This window comes from Colobus angolensis, unplaced genomic scaffold (assembly GCF_000951035.1).
Source record: "Colobus angolensis palliatus isolate OR3802 unplaced genomic scaffold, Cang.pa_1.0 Scaffold233, whole genome shotgun sequence".
NCBI classification, from domain to species: Eukaryota; Metazoa; Chordata; class Mammalia; order Primates; family Cercopithecidae; genus Colobus; species Colobus angolensis.
Genome location: NW_012115522.1, coordinates 3,345,009 through 3,362,739, shown reverse-complemented (window position 1 = coordinate 3,362,739; position 17,731 = coordinate 3,345,009). Strand labels below are relative to the sequence as shown.

The 17,731-nt window shown below is 45.1% G+C and overlaps 1 protein-coding gene across 1 annotated transcript in view; it reads right to left on the bottom strand.

Moving 5' to 3' along the window:
- Positions 1-17,731, bottom strand: part of NUGGC (nuclear GTPase, germinal center associated) — a 63,918-nt gene that overhangs the window by 41,873 nt on the left and 4,314 nt on the right. Inside the window, exons 2-7 of the mRNA XM_011944573.1 lie at positions 11,821-11,909; positions 7,675-7,779; positions 6,968-7,076; positions 5,599-5,821; positions 4,899-5,129; positions 2,229-2,438 (exon numbers count right to left, since the gene is read on the bottom strand). Coding sequence (XP_011799963.1) covers positions 2,229-2,438; positions 4,899-5,129; positions 5,599-5,821; positions 6,968-7,076; positions 7,675-7,779; positions 11,821-11,863 — 921 coding nt within the window. The 5' untranslated portion in view covers positions 11,864-11,909. The remainder of the gene's footprint in view (positions 1-2,228; positions 2,439-4,898; positions 5,130-5,598; positions 5,822-6,967; positions 7,077-7,674; positions 7,780-11,820; positions 11,910-17,731) is intronic.

Sequence of the window (17,731 nt, the reverse complement as noted above, 5' to 3'; positions counted from 1 at the left end):
TAAAAATAAAAAAAAGAAAAGCTTTGGGCTCTGGGCCAGATGTGGTGCTCACATCTGTAATCCCAACACTTCAGGAAGCTAAAGCAGGCAGATCACTTGAGCTCAGGAGTTCAAGGCCAACCTGGGCAATATGGTAAAATCTCATCTCTACAAAAAAAAAAAAAAAATTAGCCAAGTGTGGTGGTGTGCACCTGTAGCCCAGATCCTTGGGAGGCTGGGACAGCAGGATTGCTCAAGCCCAGGAAGTCGAGATGGCAGTGAGCCATGATTGTGCCACTGCACTTCAGTCTGGGCAACAGAGCAAAATGCTGTTGCAAACAAAACAAAACAAAACAAAAGTAGAAGCAGGTTCCAGCTCTGTAGTGTCAACAGTGGGCAGAGAACGGTCCAGCCAGTGGAAGGCCATAAGAATGCCAGGCTGGGTGCTTCTCAAGGGCAGGGCCCCCATCACCTTCATATTCCCCTTGGTCCTGGTAAGCCACAGGTGCTTAGTGTTCACTAACATGAGAAAAGGACAGCAACCATAAAGGGTGCAGTGGTTACATTTCAGACCCCACACAAAGCTCCCCACTGCCAGGGTTTGATAAAGTTAGTGTCACAGAAGATACAAAAAAGTTTTTCTATAAAACCAGAACTGCCAGACTTAGAGTAGATGAGATGGCACCCCACCACCGCCACCTGCATCTCCTCAGGCCCCCGCGATGAGAATGGGACTTAGAGGGGTTCAGAGACATGCCTCAAGTCACATGACTTCTAAGTGGCAGATCAGATTCAGGGACATCTGAATTCATAATGGGTTTTAGGGAAGGCAAGGCTGGCAGCCTGACAGACAGAGGGAGGGCGACTGTCTTGTTCTGCCTGCAAAGAGTGGGGTCTTGAGTAACTTCTTGTGAGAGGAGGTCAAAAAAACCCACAAGAATGCAGGGGAGCCGGGCCAGGCAGAGCACGCTGGGAACCATCCCTCGCTTCAGCCTGACCTCTTCAGAGCACATTTTCTGAGCCAGAGCTGCTGGCTTTGATAAGCTGCCCAGTGTATCTGAACTGGCTACAGCCGCGACTCCATCCAGGGAGAGGCCCTGGCAGCCTTCCTGGGCTGTTGCTCTCTTGGCCAGGCCTGGAACTAGCCAAGGTTCACGATTTCCACTCCAGGATTCGAGGTCTTACAGAAACTAAGGCTCACAAGGCCAGGTCTGAGCCACCGACCAAGGGGAAGGACACAGGGACTGCCTTTCTCCTACAGGAGGTGGATAATGTACAGCATGCCCTGGGGGAGGTAGGGTAGACAGAGCCCCAGCAGGGAAGTTAAGAAACCTGCTCTCCAGTTCAAGGCTGTGTGGTCCTGGACAAGTGACTTCCCCTCTCTGAGCCTTCATGTCTTCACCTGTACAATCAGGGCAGAGGCTAGAGCTTGCTCTAGATTGTGACTGGAAGCCGTGGTCAGCAAGCTCCCCTGGCGCACAGTCATTCATCTAAATAAACCTGTGGAGTTTAAAGAACTGAATTCTTCGGCAGCTGCTGCACTGCTCACAACTCACTGATGCTGGTCCTCGCTCCCAGTCCCCTTCCAGCTCCTGGGCTTCTGTGTTCCTCCCACCCTCTGCTCCAGAGTGCCTCTGTTACCGTGCCCTTTCTCAATCACATGCCCCAGTCCCTCTCTTCCTGCAAGTTTTCCCAGGAAGCCAAACTCTGGAGCAGTAGTACTAAAGACCTGGAACTTTTCCAGGCATGTCTTCCATAGTCTCCCTCCTCCACCAACCCCATGCTCCTTCTCCCATTCACCCAGGAAGACTCACCCTGCCCCGGCCACACCAGCTTCCTCAGCCCTCCAGCTCTGTGCTGATGCTGCTTACAGTCAACACAGTTGCAGTCTCTTGGGTTCTGGGTGACTGGCTGCAGCTTCTCTGCTTTGTCTCCAACACTCGGCCTCCCAGTTCCATTCTGTCCTTGGTCACTCTGATTCCGCTTAAGCCACTCTATTGCTGATCTTTCTCATACATCACACACACTTGTCCTGGCTCCAACAGTCACGTCCTATAATTCCTCCCTCCCTACTTTCTCTGGCCACCATATCCTGCCAGGGCCCTGAGACTTAGAACATGGAAATTAGAAGAATTTAATTCCAGTGAGCTCATAAAATCCCTGAAGCTGAAAGCAGAGCATTCTTTGTTGCTTGAGAAAGGGTAGAGGAGTTGAGGGAAGAGAGAACTAAGCCTATGAAAGACAGTCACCTTTTTCCACATCTCGTCCCTCTTGCTGTTGAAGTCGCCTGTGCCTGGGATGTCCACCAGCACGACCCCTTCTGGGATCAGGTCGGATTTGGGAAGAGTCACTTCCACATGTTTGATCAAGGGCCAGATGTGCATCTCAGCGGCCTCTCCATCCCAATCTCTCCTCTGTGTGCGGATGTAGGGGTCCAGCTTGATGGACAGCTCTTCTGCCTGAAGAAGAAGGACAGAATCACGCATGCCAGCCTTGTTCCCAGCTCTGTTCATCCTGGTTGGCTGTGATGCAGGTTCATGGTAAGTACGCTTAGTAAGGGTAAGAAGGGCATCTGACAGAAGGCCTGAAATCAGGTCTGTAGGACCTAGAACCTGAGAGCCAGGAAGGACCCTGGAGATGAGGAAGTTCAAGCTCCTTAACTTGCAGATGAAAAAACAAAACAAAACAAAGTCAGCTAAAATGGGACATTAGGGAAGTTATAGCATTGCTGAATAATAGGTTTATCTTCTAAACTGCATTCAATTCTGAAATTAAGGTAATATGTAATTGACATTTTCATTATCAGAAAGCTAGCAATGACTATAGAAAATTAACAGTGATATGGTAACCATATTTTCCAAATTGAAAATTGATCTGAAATTGGATCTTAAAAAGAGTTTTTAAAATTTATCTTCCGATTACAAAAAATACCTTGATATGTAGGCATTTCTAGGATATTTTAATGATGGTGGGTGAGAGGGAATAGTTCTTAAACCACGGTTTCTGCTTAAACATGTCTTGGGACAATGACACATCCATGCCAGCAACTATGACAGTAAATCTCAACTGGGGTACTTCAGAGGACAGAGGATTTGGGATGTATGGTGGTCACTGTTACATACATTTCTATAGAATAGTCCTGAAAGAAAGATAAGAATGTCAATTCTTAAGAGAGTTTAAATTAAATCGTTGGATTTGTTGCAGTCTGGGTAAGGAGTAAGAGATTTCATCAATTTCAACCAAATGATAAACAGCGAAAGAGGAGATAATAAAAGCTCTTTAAGATACTGTGATTTTAAAATAGAGCAGATACCATAAGAGAGATGTCCAGGAAAAGGCATGGGCTTGAAAAGTCTCTTTCTACTAGAGGGCTAAGCCCAATAAACTGGTTCTGGGCAAACATCATTATAGAAGGCAAACTCAGATTCTAGGATCTCCAGTGGAAAGCCTGAATTTGTAAGCTCACTTATTGAGATGATAATTCTGTTCACCTTGTTTCCATGGGTAAATGTATGATCCTGGGAAGGAGTATTTCTAAATATAGAGTTGGCGAAGACATTGATATCCTTATGTAAGCTGTGTGTATTCAGATAAAGTCACTAGTTTTGTAATCATTGTGTTTCTCAGACACGCTCAGTCTATGTTTCAGATATTAGAAGTATAATCATTTTAATAGTAATATTCATCTTAAAACTATAAGAAATGGGCACTGTGTTTGATTTTCCAGATATACAAGAGATAGCAAAGTGCTTTGAAAAGGTTTCATTCATTTGATTTTTAAGTGTGCCTAGTCAAGTATTTAAATATTGTAGAGACTCAAATATATTGAACTTTAACCATATGCAAAAAGCCTAAGGAAATGTGATTAATTATGTAAGTATCATGGAATATTTAAGGAAGGTTTGCTTTGTTAATCAGGAGATAATCGAACATTAAACTTTAGGACGCATATAAAAATTGTACCCATTTTACCAACAGTCACTAGATTTATAAAGAGAATAGCAATATTTTAAAGGTGTATTTAAAGGTGAGAGATACAAGAAAAACTAGGTTTTTAAATGTATAGCTTTCCTAAATTGAATGTTGATTCCACAAATATTTTGTTTTAATTCAGAAATTAAATTTTAACTTAAAATAAACATTGTTTATAAAAGTAAGAATACTATTAGTTGCCTATCCAATGTCCATCCTGTTGCTCCTTTATGCCAGCAGAATCCTGATTTTCTGTCTGATTGGAAAGGCAGTGGAGTGAGACTGGTCTAAGCAAATCATGACAAGTCTGCTTTTCACTTTTTCTGGACCCCCTCTCAGCCAAGAAGGGCCATGTGGCTCAGTTCTGAACTCTGAAATCTACACAGAAATTTGTCAGAGGTATTTCTGGGAAAGCTTTTACTTTCTCATGAAAGGGGAGATGTGGCTGATGGCAACTTTTTCTCTACTTCTTCCTTCCAGGAGGCTAGCATGAAGTCTATCACTTCGGGAGCCATCTCATGACAATGGGGTCGACGGAAGGCCAAGGGAACCAGAGATGCTGATCTTGACATTGCTGAGCCACTAAACCAACCCCACCCCTACTGCCCCCAAACCTCTTACATGAGAAAAAGAATAAATCCTTGTTTGTTTAAGCCACTCTAAGTCTTCTTCAAAAATCACTGGCAGCCCAAACTATCCCTAATTATTCTCAAGTAACTGTAAATAGTCTTTTGTGTACAAGAGCTCCTCCATTCACATACTAAAAATTCCCATTTGATAGCCATAAATAATGAGGATAACTTGGGCTATGGATACTTCTGATTTGGGTAGCAACTTATTTCTTATTTCACACAAACACTGTACCACGAGCCCGTCCCCTGAAACAGATTCAACTGTTAGACATCAGACGCAGGATGAAATCAAGAAAAAAACGAACTTGATCCTACCTCTTCCGCCTTGAGGGTGATGACTCTGGAGGTGGGGATCTTCCTTTTGGGCTTCGCCCTCAGTAACTCCTCATAGTTTTTACTTTCTGCCCCATTTCCATAAATCATTTGTAGCTTCCAGGTGGCTTCCTCCACTGCCTCATCCCTGTTCCATGCATCTGCCTCTTCTCTGCCCAGCTCCTCCGTCCTGTGCAGGAGTTTAGTCAGGTTCTTCAGCTCCTCCCTCCACTCCTGCCAAGGCAGAGTAGGGCCAAGCCCCTCTTGACACAGACACAGAGAACACCGACAAACAGAGGCGCCCACTGCCCCCTGTGGAGGGCCGGGGGCTGCATATTCAGAAAATCTAGGTCATATTTATCTGAGATCTCGAAGAGGGAAATGGCTTGCCCAAAGTCTCATAACAATGCAAGGACCAGGCTAGACACCCCCAGCTCACTCAATTGAACTTTCTCCTGGGATGGGCTCTTTTCATTAAACAAAGGCACGAGCTATATTTGCAAGGAATATAATGTCATCTCTGAGAGATAGTGAGAAGGAAAGAAAGAAAAGGAAGAACAAAAGGAAGGGAAAGAAGAAAGAAAGGAGGGAGAGATGAAGGGAAGAGGAAGGAAGGAAGGAAAAAAGGAAGGAAGGAAGGAAGGAAGGAAGGAAGGGAGAAAAAGAAGGAAGGAACAGAAGGTGGGAGGAAGGGAACGCTTACCTGGTCAGACAGAAGGTGGATTTTGGCCTCATACTGTGCACAGCAGCCGGAGCTCACTTGTACAATGCAGGAAGTACATATGCTTTCTCCAGACACCGGTAGAAACATTGCTTGCTGGATGATGGCATTGATCAGGGAGCTCTTCCCAGCCCCGGTGCTTCCAAATAATCCAATGTAGATTGGGTCCACTGGTGGCTTTTCAATCAAGGCAAGGAGCCTATTTCTGGGTGAATTTTAAAATGTACATTGTCGTGATGGTCAAAGTTTAGAGTGAAGAGCATTGAAACAGAATGAAAAGGAACTGAATTCTATTCCTGGGCACGTCACTAAAATCTTCTGAGTCTCTGTTCTCTCCTCTGTCAAAGGAGAATATCAATCCCTATTTGCTACACAGAGTTGGCCTGGGGATCAAATGAGATTATGCAAAAATATTTGGTAATGATAACTCCATGCAATCCCTATAATGTCTATATAGATGTGAGGCATGTTTATTTGTATTCATTGGAAATTGCATATTCTTTTTTTGTTTGTTTGTTTATGTGTCTGAGACAGGGTCTCGCTTTGTCACCTAGGCTGGAGTGCAGTGGTGCAATCATGGCTCACTGCAGCCTCAATCTCCTGGGCTCAAGAAACTCTCTCGCCTCAGTCTCTGAAGTAGCTGGAACTATAGGTGAGCCCCATGATACCTGACTAATTTTTTTGTATTTTGTGTAGAGACACGGTTTTGTCATATTGCTCAGGCTGGTCTCAAGTGGTCCACCTGCCTCAGCCTCCCAAAGTGCTGAGATTACAGGTGTCAGCCACTGCACCTGGACAGAAATTGCGTATTCTTGACCCTGGAAATACAGTGTATACAGAGGTGAAGTATTAATAGTGTTAGGAGCAACACAGAGTCTTACTGAACAGGAGAAGTTACAGCCTCAGCACCACTCAAGTCCTTCAAGTCAGCAGAGTACAAATAGTTGGGGACATGAGCTCAGAGTCACACAGACTGGGGTGAATTCTGGACCCTCTCACTGACCAGTGGTGTGACTTTGTTCAAGTCTGGGCCTCTCTGAGCCTTGCTTTCAGTAAAATGGAAGTAATCATAATAGTTCCTACTTTATAGGAGTGTTGGATGGATTAAATTATATTTCATATATATATATATACACACACACACACACATATATATATAAATAAAGCACTTAGCAGATTACCTAACAGTGACAGCTCAATGAATGGCAACTATCCCATAGCGACAGAAATTTGTATCCTTCTTTCTTAGTTTCTAATTAAATAGTCCCTTTCCTTGTTGGGGGAAAGCACCTATAATAGCCTAAGGAAAGACACTGACATAAGATTTCAGGGTTGCAGATTTCAGACTCACATGAGATATTTGACTCCATTAGGGATGCTATCGTCCAGGAAGACAGACTGAATAAGTTTCTGATAAGTGTTGCTCAAAACTCTTCTGGTCCGTGATTCCAATTTTTCATCTGGAATTAACAGAGAGAGGTCACCTGTAAGTACCTGGCAGGGATAAAGTACTAGGTCTCCAAAGGAGGTGTCTGCTGAACATCGCAGAGAAGGAAAAAAAAAAGGAAATGAAAAGCCGATTAAACAAGATAGCAGGTTATCTCACACTAGGGACGGTGGCTCACTAGAGATAGCGATCACTGGTTCTGAAAATCTCCAAAGAGCCAGGCTGCTCTGGAACTCTGGTAACAGAAGTTATGGTATGCTTTGCCATAGCCTTCAGCCCATTCTAGATTCTTCCCTCCTGTGGTCATAAAAAGAAAAAAAAGTGCAAGGACACCATGTTGACACCCACTGAAGCACCAACCTAATCATCTTCACAGGCTTTGTTCTAAGCAGGAAGAGGTTATTTTGATAACAACCCTCCTGACCAGAGATGCCTGGAGACAAATTGCCTAACTGCATACTGCTGCAGAAACTTCGAGCCCTCTTTCCAAAACAGGTTCATTTGAAGATGTTTCATCCAGCTTTAGAGTTTAACTTCCTCTTCCTTTGATCATTTTAACATACTTGGAACAGAACAGAATCATGTTAAAACAACAGTTTCAGGACACTCACATTCCTTAAGAGCGCTCTGTTCCACAGAGGGAAATGCTCGGAAACGCTGATCTCGATCTGATTTCCTTCTTTTTCTCATTGGTTCTTTATATAAATCATCTTCAACTAGAGATAAACAGAGGATATATAAGATTATAGGTGTTGGGGCATGATATTCACCTCAACCTCTAGAGTAGCTGGGACTACAGGCACATACCATCACACCTGGCAAATTTTTGTAGAGACAGTGTTTCACCATGTTGCCCAGGCTGGTCTCGAACTTACCAAAAACACAAAATTTTTTGGATTAGCCAGGTGTGGTGGTGCGCACCTGTAGTCCTAGCTACTCAGGAGGCTGAGGTGGAAGGGTCACTTGAGCCCAAGAGTTGTAGGCTGCAGTGGGCTATGATTTTGCCACTGCACTCCAATCTGGGTGACAGAGCAAGACCTTGTCTCAAATATGTGTGTGTGTGTGTATATATATATATATAAAGAGGAACTGCTTCCAGCTCTGTCTGCCCATAAACTCATTTGGGAAAAAACACTGTTGGATCATTCCAGTTTGGTTCCTACTTCCCAGAGTCACAAGACTGTCTGCATTTAGTTCCAAAATGTAGAGTTCAATCTATCTCCCCAGATAAAAAGCTTCTATTTGCAACTCCTCAGAAGCCAAAGTGGCTGGACATTCTTCATCAAACGCCAAGTTTTAGGAAATCAACCAACTGTGTAGAGAAAAGTTGAAGACAGGGTTAAGTGTGCGGTGAGGAAAGGCCTCTGGGAGGTCTTTTCAGAGTAGGAAAGAAATCGGCCTGGTGCAGTGGCTCACGCCTGTAATCCCAGCTCTTTGGGAGGCCGAGGCGGGCGGATCACGAGGTCAGGAGATGGAGACCATCCTGGCTAACAAGGTGAAACCCCGTCTCTACTAAAAATACAAAAAATTACCCAGGCATGGTGGCAGGCACCGGTAATCCCAGCTACTCAGGAGGCTAAGGCAGGAGAATGGCGTGAACCCCGGAGGCGGAGTTTGTAGTGAGCCGAGATCGCGGCACTGCACTCCAGCCTGGGCGACAGAGCAAGACTCCATCTCAAAAAAAAAAAGAAAAAGAAAAGAAAAGAAAAAGAAATCAACTAGAAGCAGAATGCAAAGGAAAACAGGGGCCATGTGACCAGGAAAAATCACATATTCTTGAGCCTCAATTTATTCATCTGGAAAATGAGAGAACTGACAACAACAACAACAAAAATACACATGCATTACAAGAGTTTGGATGGATGCCCTTCAGAGATCCTTAAAAATTGGGGGAAATTTTTTCCCTTCTTCGCTTGAAGATATCAGCAGCTGCTTCCGTACATAAGCAAGAACAGAAATCACCTAGAAGCAGATCTTTGTAGCTCTGTGGAGATTCATTCACTTAAGTGGTTTCCCTTGGTTATGAAGTGAAGGGCTGGTTGGGCCCATCATCCTAAAGAAGGGGTATAACCAAAATGTTGTGTTTTAGACAGATTTTAGAAAACACCCCTTGGTCATGTTTACCTGGCTAGAAAGGGGCAAGAGGTGGATCTTTGGGGTGAAGGTTATTGAAAATGGTTCTAACCCAGGGCTCCTGGGGCTGGCCCGTGCCTTAGAAAATGGCCATGAGGTGAACCGAAAGAGTTGATCCCCAAGAATCACAGGGAGGCCATGAGGCTCCAAAACTGAGTGTGACATTCTGAGGTCATTCCCTGAAGAACCACAGAGAAGAAACGTCACATGGCACCCGAGAATGGCAGCCCACACAGAAGGCCCAGTCTTTGCCCGTGGGCACCAGACACAGATCTCCCAGACAATTCAGGCAGCCTTCCCTCTCTGTTCAACCTTGCATCTTCCAGCACAAATGGAAGCCAATGCACACCCCGTAGAATATTCTAGTGCAAGTCATGCTATTTGCCAAGGTCTGAATCTCTGCCACCTCATGCTCCACGCTCATGCTGCAACTGAGAGTTGAGAGAGGTTACACTTCAACCCTTCCATCTCAGACATTCTAACTGATGATTGAGCTCAAATTCAAGAATTCGCCCTGGCTCAGTTTGAGGACTGCCTTAGAACAAAATACCAAGAGGTTGCTGGCTCGGTGGCTGAAGCTGGAAAGGAAGAGGCAAAGAAAGAAGGGTCTGCTGGTCAGGCCCCAGGCCAGTTACCGACTGAAGAACACTTTAATCTGTGCTCCAAAAAGCATCTCAGAACTGCAGGATGTGTCCACGACCTGTCTGTGGAAAGAGTGGAAAGGGATGTAGACTTTGTAACTCAGGAACTCTTTTGGGTAAACAATGTTTGCCTAATCTCTTAGCCATGTGTATAAAACAAGGGCCAAGCTCACACATCCAGGGCCCTTATTTCAACATTGTAAGGACTGGCAACAAATCTGATAAGAGTTTGGAAGTTTATTTCTCAACTAAAGCAAAGGCTAGGAAGTCCAATACAGCAGGGTTTACAACTTTTTCTTCAATTTCTAAAATGCAAAACTATCCGGAAAGGAGAACATATTCCATCTTGGATTTATACCATGTAAGGGTAGTATTTTTATATTAGATTGTAATAAAAATAAACTAGTCTGAACTTAGATCACAGATCTTATTATTCTTGTTCATCACTCAAGCCCTTCCTTGCCCTTTCCAGCACTCCCCATCAAATCCTCCTAGGAGCCAGCGGTTGCGGTGGATAGCGGCAGTCCAAAAGGCGTAGTACACCGCTGCTGTTCCTTCCTGCTGCCACAAGGTGTCACTTTTGAAAACCGATCCCCCAACAGCCTGAGCCGAGATGCGGTTTCATTATTGACTGTTGAACTTTTTTTTTTTTGAGACGGGGTCTCCACTGTCGCCCAGGCTGGAGTGCAGTGGCAGGGTCACAGCTCACTGCAGCCTCAACCTCCTTGGCTCAAGCAATCCTCCGACCTCAGCTCCCAAGTAGCTAGAACTACAAGCACCACCACGCCCGGCTAATTTTTTTTTCTTTTTTCTTTTTCAGCGATGAGGTCTTGCTGTGTTGCCTAGGTTGGTCTTGAACTCCTGGGCTCAAGAGATCCTCCTACCTTGGCCTCCCAGAGTCCTGGGATTACAGACATGATTCAGACCATTGCCAGAAACTGCCAGAAATCTTCCAAGCAAAACGATCCCATTCCTCAAGGCTAAGCTCAACTGAGGGAACCCCAAAGTGGCAGTTCTTCCTATATGCCTGTTTAGGCTTGCTTCAGATGCTAGCATCACCCCACTAACCCAGAAACACTGCTTCACCTTGCCCCTAAGGAAATCCATCCCCTCGGAGTGAGGAAACGTTCCCTCTTCAGTCCTCAAAACACAAAGGATATGATACATGACTGTTTTCTGCAACTGGGGGTTACATCCCTGTCATCGTCCTATAGGGAAGGCTCCCTCATTGGCTCCAGGGGCCCTATATCTGCCTTCTGAGGTAGGGAAGCCACCCATACTGACTCCAGTGTGAGTCACCCTTCCATGAGCCACTCCAAGGCACCTACATCTCTCCTTCTAAGGAAAGCCGCCTAATGTCGTTTCAGGGGTCTTGTAAGAGAGGCTAACTTCAGAGTGTTCAAGGTGACTTTCTGGAACATTATTATTATTATCGAGATGGAGTCTCACTCTGTCGCCCAGGCTGGAGTGCAGTGGCACAATCTTGGCTCGCTGCGACCTCTGCTCCCGGGTTCAAACGATTCTCCTGCCTCAGCCTCCCAAGTAGCTGGTATTACAGGCACGCACCACCACACCCAACTAATTTTTGTATTTTTAGTAGAGACAGGATTTCGCCATGTTTGGTCAGGCTGGTCACGAACTCCTGACCTCAGGTGATCCACCCACCTCGGCCTCCCAAATTGCTGGGATTACAGGCGTGAGCCACTGTGCCCAGCCTGGAACATTATTTTTTTTTAAAGGAAAAAGTCCCACTTATTTAACTGCTGGCCAAACAGTTCACTTCATGATGAATAGGCTATTTCAGTTACTGTTGAAATATTTGATCTTCATTCACTATTTAAACTTGTCATGAGAAAGCACCTTCTGAATAAAGAGTAAGGAACAATGACAACAGTTAAATATAGTCCCAACCTATTTGCCTTTTATACTATAACAGTAATCAGTTCCTATATCCTCCATTAGAAGATACTACAGAGGTGTTACCTGGATGTGGTTCCTGGCCAAAAACATCCTTCATTTCTGCCATTCCTTGTTACGTGAACTCCTGCTCTTCTCCGCTTAGGAGAACCAGCCTATGAAGACAAAGTACAAAGACAGGTGGGGCAGCAGAATTTGAAAATACAGAAAGCAAAACCTAAGGATGTGTCAATCTGCTTGTGCAGTGTTTCTGCCCATTCCAACTTATCTCTGAATCCCTCACAACATCTAGTACACTACTTGATGGAAATGTAACAAGATTAGTGTTTGAACACCGATTTCCAATAATATTTAGGCCAGGTGTGGTGGCTCACACCTGTAATCTCAGCTCTTTGGGAGGCCAAGGGGAGGCAAATCACTTGAGGTCAGGAGTTCAAGACCAGGCTGACCAACACGGTGAAACCCCATCTCTATGAAAAATACAAAAATTAGCTGGCGTGATGGAGGGCGCCTGTAATCCCAGCTACTCGGGAGGCTGAGGCAGGAGAATTGCTTGAACCTTGGAGGCAGAGGTTGCAGTGAGCCGAGATGGAACCACCGCACTCCAGCCTGGATGACAAAGTGAGACTCTGTCTTCGGGGGGGGGGGGGGGAAGAGTCTAAACCAATAGTACCTGAGAGCTTTAGGATAACTCATGCTGAAATGAGAATAAGCCTCTGGTGACCAGAGCTGTGAAGGTGAGTGTATACAGCTTCACTGCTTTGGGTGGCATCGGTGCTCCACTGGGGCAAGCCTTGAACCCTGTGCCAGTGATATTTAGTTCCAGTAAGTTTCAGCAGGAATCTGGGAGGTGGATGGAACATTAGATATTTCTAGAGTTCCCTTGAGTTGCTTTGGGGGGCTGCTGACTGGGGAAGGAGATGCAGTGACTTGGTTCCCTGGACCTTCCTCACCAAGCGCAACTTCCACCAAGAGGACACCCCTCCTGGGCTCTCCTTGCAGCTTGCAGCATAGAGGGTCTGCGGGAGGGAGAGGAGAGGCACATCCGAAAGAAGAAGGGACAGATTCAGCTGGTCTCCAGTCCACTGGCAGATAGGGTTTGGACACAGAGGGAGAACTCGACCCATGGAGGCTCAGAACAGAGGGCACTGCGCAGATAGGGTGGAATCTGCTAGCCTGGAACTGCTTCATCTCCACCCATAGAGAAGAATTAGAAGAATATGAGTGGGAAACACCCAATGTGCTTACTTGCCGTTATCTGATGTTTCTGTTTGGATCACTCAGCCGTGTATTTCCAAAGCAGAGTCACCAGCCCTTCTGAAATATGCAAAATCACCCCTGATCTGTCCTACTAGACCTACAGGCTGTTATTTAGGGAAACTATGTCTCATTTACACATTAACCCCAAATTAAAATCACCATCATCAGTTACTCTTAGTTTGGTTTGCAGATATTAACTGACTAAACGGCTTCTGTATTTGGCGGGTGCTGGGTGAATGGGGTGAGAGCCCCTATTAAGTGCGAGATTCTGAGTCTTAGGTAGAGCTCTTTCCCTCTCCCTTCCTCCTCTCCGCAGCCCACTTTCAGACCATCCCACGCTCTTTACGGTTCTCCAAAGTAGGGTATCCTATTGAACTCTTGAGCATTTTAGTACATGTGGGATGCCCTTCCCTTCTTCTCCCAGGTGAATTCCTGCTCTTGCTTCAAAATCCTGTTTTAGTGTTTCCTCTGTGAAATGGTGTCTGATACCCACTCATTCCCCTCCTGTGTTCCTGCTGCTCCATACACACCTGTGTTATAACACTGATTGTACTGTGCTTACATCTCTTCCTCCTGGTTGAACCACTAGAGGTCAGAGGACTGCATTTTTTTCAGTGGTGCATTTCTATCAAGAAGGGCAATGACTAAATGTTAGCTGAATGAATGGATAACATAATGGATGGGAAGCTTTTGATGAGATTCCACACCAAAGGATGTTTAAAAGCTAAATTTGCTGTTTTTGTCTGGTGGTTTGTTTGCTTGTGACAGAGTCTTGCTCTGTTGTCCAGGCTGGAGTGTAGTGGCACGATCTCAGTTTACTGCAACCTCCACCTCCTGGGTTCAAGCAATTTTCCTGCCTCAGCCTCCGGAGTAGCTGGGATTAGAGGCATTGCACCATCATGCCTGGCTAATTTTTGTAATTTTAGTAGAGATGGGGTTTCGCCATGTTGGCCAGGCTGGTCTTGAACTCCTGGACTCAAGTGATCCACCCACCTCAGCCTCCCAAAGTGAATGGGATTACAGGTGTGAGCCACCATGCCTGGCCCTGAATTCATTTTTGATATGTTAGAGTCCTTGCTTAAAGAATAAAGCAAAGAGTAGAAATCAATAGTCAAGTATGCAAATGAAGCAGCACTCACAGTGAGGACTGCTCCACCGGGATAAGGAGTATTTGATGTGAGGAAGGGAAGACACAGGAAAAGGCAGAAGATGGTGGTGGGGGGCGGGGGGGGCTTCATGGTGGTCTTCAAATGCATTACCTTACAGCTGCAAATAAAAGAGACATCCTGCATATTTTCTAGGATTCCCAGAGGGTAGGAATAGATCCACTAGGTGGAAGGTACAAGAAAGCATTTTGGCTTAACATTCTCATGTAATAAGAGTTGTTCAAAATAGAATGAGCTCCCTTACGAAGAAGTGAGTTTTCTGCCTCTAGAGGTATCTGAACTTATATTGATATGACCACCTAATAATGACATTGGGATAGATAAATTTTAAGCCTTCCTCAAATCCCAAGATTCTATGGTCTTACTTGAAATTTTCACCAGGAAAGCTGGTAGTAGAAGTGTGCTAATGAGGTCACCAAATTTCACAAGGGGCACAAGCAATTTCTGGTTTGGAATACTGAGTCAGAAATGCTGACACACCTCAAAACCTAGGTGCGGGGCCGGGCACGGTGGCTCAAGCCTGTAATCCCAGCACTTTCGGAGGCCGAGACGGGCGGATCACGAGGTCAGGAGATCGAGACCATCCTGGTGAACACGGTGAAACCTCGTCTCTACTAAAAAATACAAAAAACTAGCCGGGCGAGGTGGCGGGCGCCTGTAGTCCCAGCTACTCAGGAGGCTGAGGCAGGAGAATGGTGTAAACCCGGGAGGCGGAGCTTGTAGTGAGCTGAGATCCGGCCACTGCACTCCAGCCTGGGCGACAGAGCGAGACTCCGTCTCAAAAAAAAAAAAAAAAAACACCTAGGTGCGTTACAAGAAAAAAAGATAGATGGGCTATAACATGGGTAAACATACCATAATGCATGTCAATAATTTTAGGCAGGGTGTGATGGCTCACATCTATAATCCCAGCACTTTGGGAGGCTGAGGAGGGAGGATCGATTGAGCCCTGGAGTTTGAGACCAGCCTGGGCAACCAAGTGAGACCTTGACACTACCAAAAAAAATTAGCCGGTTGTGGTGACACACACCTGTAGTACCTGCTATTTGGGAGGCTGAGGTGGGAGGATCCCTTGAGCCCTGGAGTTCAAGGTTGCAGTGAGCTATGATTGCGCCACTGCACTCCAGCCTGGGTGACAGCAAGACCCTGTCTCAAAGGAAAAAAAAAAGCTGGATACAGAACTAGGATTACCCCTAGGAAAAAGATCTGTTGTTTTCTGAAGAGAGCAGCTCAAAGAGCAAATCATATGAAAGGTTACGCATCATATTATCACAGTGAGCACTGGAAGCAAAACAAAATGTATGATCCAATCAGTGGATAAATCCATGGTCGACCTCCAGGACAGCTGGTGTGCTGGAATTCAAATTCTAGGAGGAAACCGTGGAGCCAGATAAAGTACAAAAGAACTGACAGGCCAAGTTGATAAGAGGCATGGTCATACAGACACTAAGATTAGGGTCCTTCAGTTGAGAGAGCTGTGGATTAAAGGGCAAAAAGTCAAAGGGCTTTGAGTTTAGAGCAGAAGCAGTTGTGGTCACTGAATTCTGGAATACGGGCGGTGGTTCTGGCTTCTTTTGGAATCACAGGAACTTTAGTTCATTTGACTTTATTTACTAAATCAACAGTACACAAAGTCTGGCAAGGGCCGTTAGCATGTAACTAGCTGGGGTTGGGTTGGGTTTAGCTGCATGCAATGAAGACATAAAACCACACACCTTCCTCTGTAGCAGCATCTATGGTTTCCGTATACAAGTAATTTGTGAACTCTAACTGAAATTTGGAATAACTGGAAATTATGTGGATTTGGTTGTAGTGGATTGGGCTTCAAATTCCTTTGGCCAATGTTCAAAGACTGGCGTGAAGGGATCATTTGATGACCAAACAAAAACACTGGCAAGTGGAAACGGATCATTTGCAAAAAGGCTAAGCGGACAGAAGAAAATAAACACCAAGTACTTAAAAAGGAAAAGTGATAAACAAATGGGGGTAGTTTGGTACAGACATTCAGTATATAGTTATTGGGTTGAACTAAATGATGAGGTGGGAAGAACATTAGGCTGGAAATCAGGTGTGGAAGTTTCCAGCTCCAGCTCTGCCGCCAATCAATAAAGCTGGGAGGACTTCAGACAAGTCGTTTTATCACCCTGACCTCAGGTTTCCCACATGTAAGGCAAGGACTGAACTAGTCCTTAAAGTGTGAGTGTTCTCTGATTTAGATGGGTGGTAAAAAGATGAAAATTCTCATTTTGAAAATGTCACTTGTCATTGAAACCAAGACTGTACCAATGATTAGGGCTTCCGTGTGGCCAAGAGCAGTATACCGAGAGCACTGTGATTTCAAGTGCATTGTATTAAGGAGAAAATGAGCCATAGGAGTATAGTCCTTCTTCAAATCATCCTGCAGTCTATTTCCCCTCAAAGGGAAGGAATGGTGGTGTTCACTGTGAAAATTTGGTTTCTGTGGAGAAGCAATTGATAACAGTCCAAATGTATTGCTCAGATAGGCAAAGTTCTGCCTGTGTGGTTTATTTTGCTTGTATTTCAGCTATGTGGTTAGCACTGAAGTTTTGCTTTTAGTGCTTATTTACATTCCCGTGCACTGAACCTAAGAATAGCATCTTTTAAATAAGACTGTGGACATTCAGCTAGATGTAGGAAGGTCGCACAGAACTGGTTTCCTGATTAATAATTGTAACTTTTCACAGTTACTCTTGCTTTTCTCCCTCTCCTTTTCTTCTGTTTGTCTTTGCTTATTGTCTTTTTCTTACAGGAAAATCATAGAGGCAACACAAATGTAGGTCATTCCTGTACTAGAACAGCTGCATATCATGGCACTGAATAAAGAATGCGGGCTGGGTGCGGTGGCTCATGCCTGTAATCCCAGCACTTTGGGAGGCTGAGGCAGGTGGATCACGAGGTCAGGAGTTCGAGACCAGCATGACCTGCATGGTGAAACCCCATCTCTACTAAAAATACAAAAGTTAGCCAGGTGTGATGGCACGCGCCTGTAATCCCAGCTACTCACGAGGCTGATGCAGGAGAACTGGTTGAATCCGGGAAGCAGAAGTTGCTGTGAGCTGAGATCACGCCACTGCCAACCTGGGCAACAAAGTGAGACTCTGTATCAAAAAAAAAAAAAAAAGAATGCAAGGGCCCCTTCTTCTACAGATCCAGACCCTGAGGACCAGGAAGGGGAAGAAACTTGTCCAAGGTCACATAGTAAGAGTATGGCAATGAGGGCTGAAACTCAGGTTTCCTGACTCCAAGTTCAATGTTCTTTTCATCACATTCAGCAACCTCTAATAGGCACTATTTAAATAAGCCCCCTGGAGCTCAGGCATAGGGGAATGGAGGAAGTGGTGCCCACAAAGGAGGGTTCCCTCAAACGCATGGCAAAGGCATTTCATGAGAAGGAAGGCTGTTGAGTGGGGAGAGTAGCAACTTTGTATGCAGGAACTCAAGCTGAAGCCATTGCCTGCAAACTGCTTTTTTGATTTTTGTTTGTTTTGTTCTTTGTTTTTCTTTTTTCTTTTCTTTTTTTTTTTTTTTTT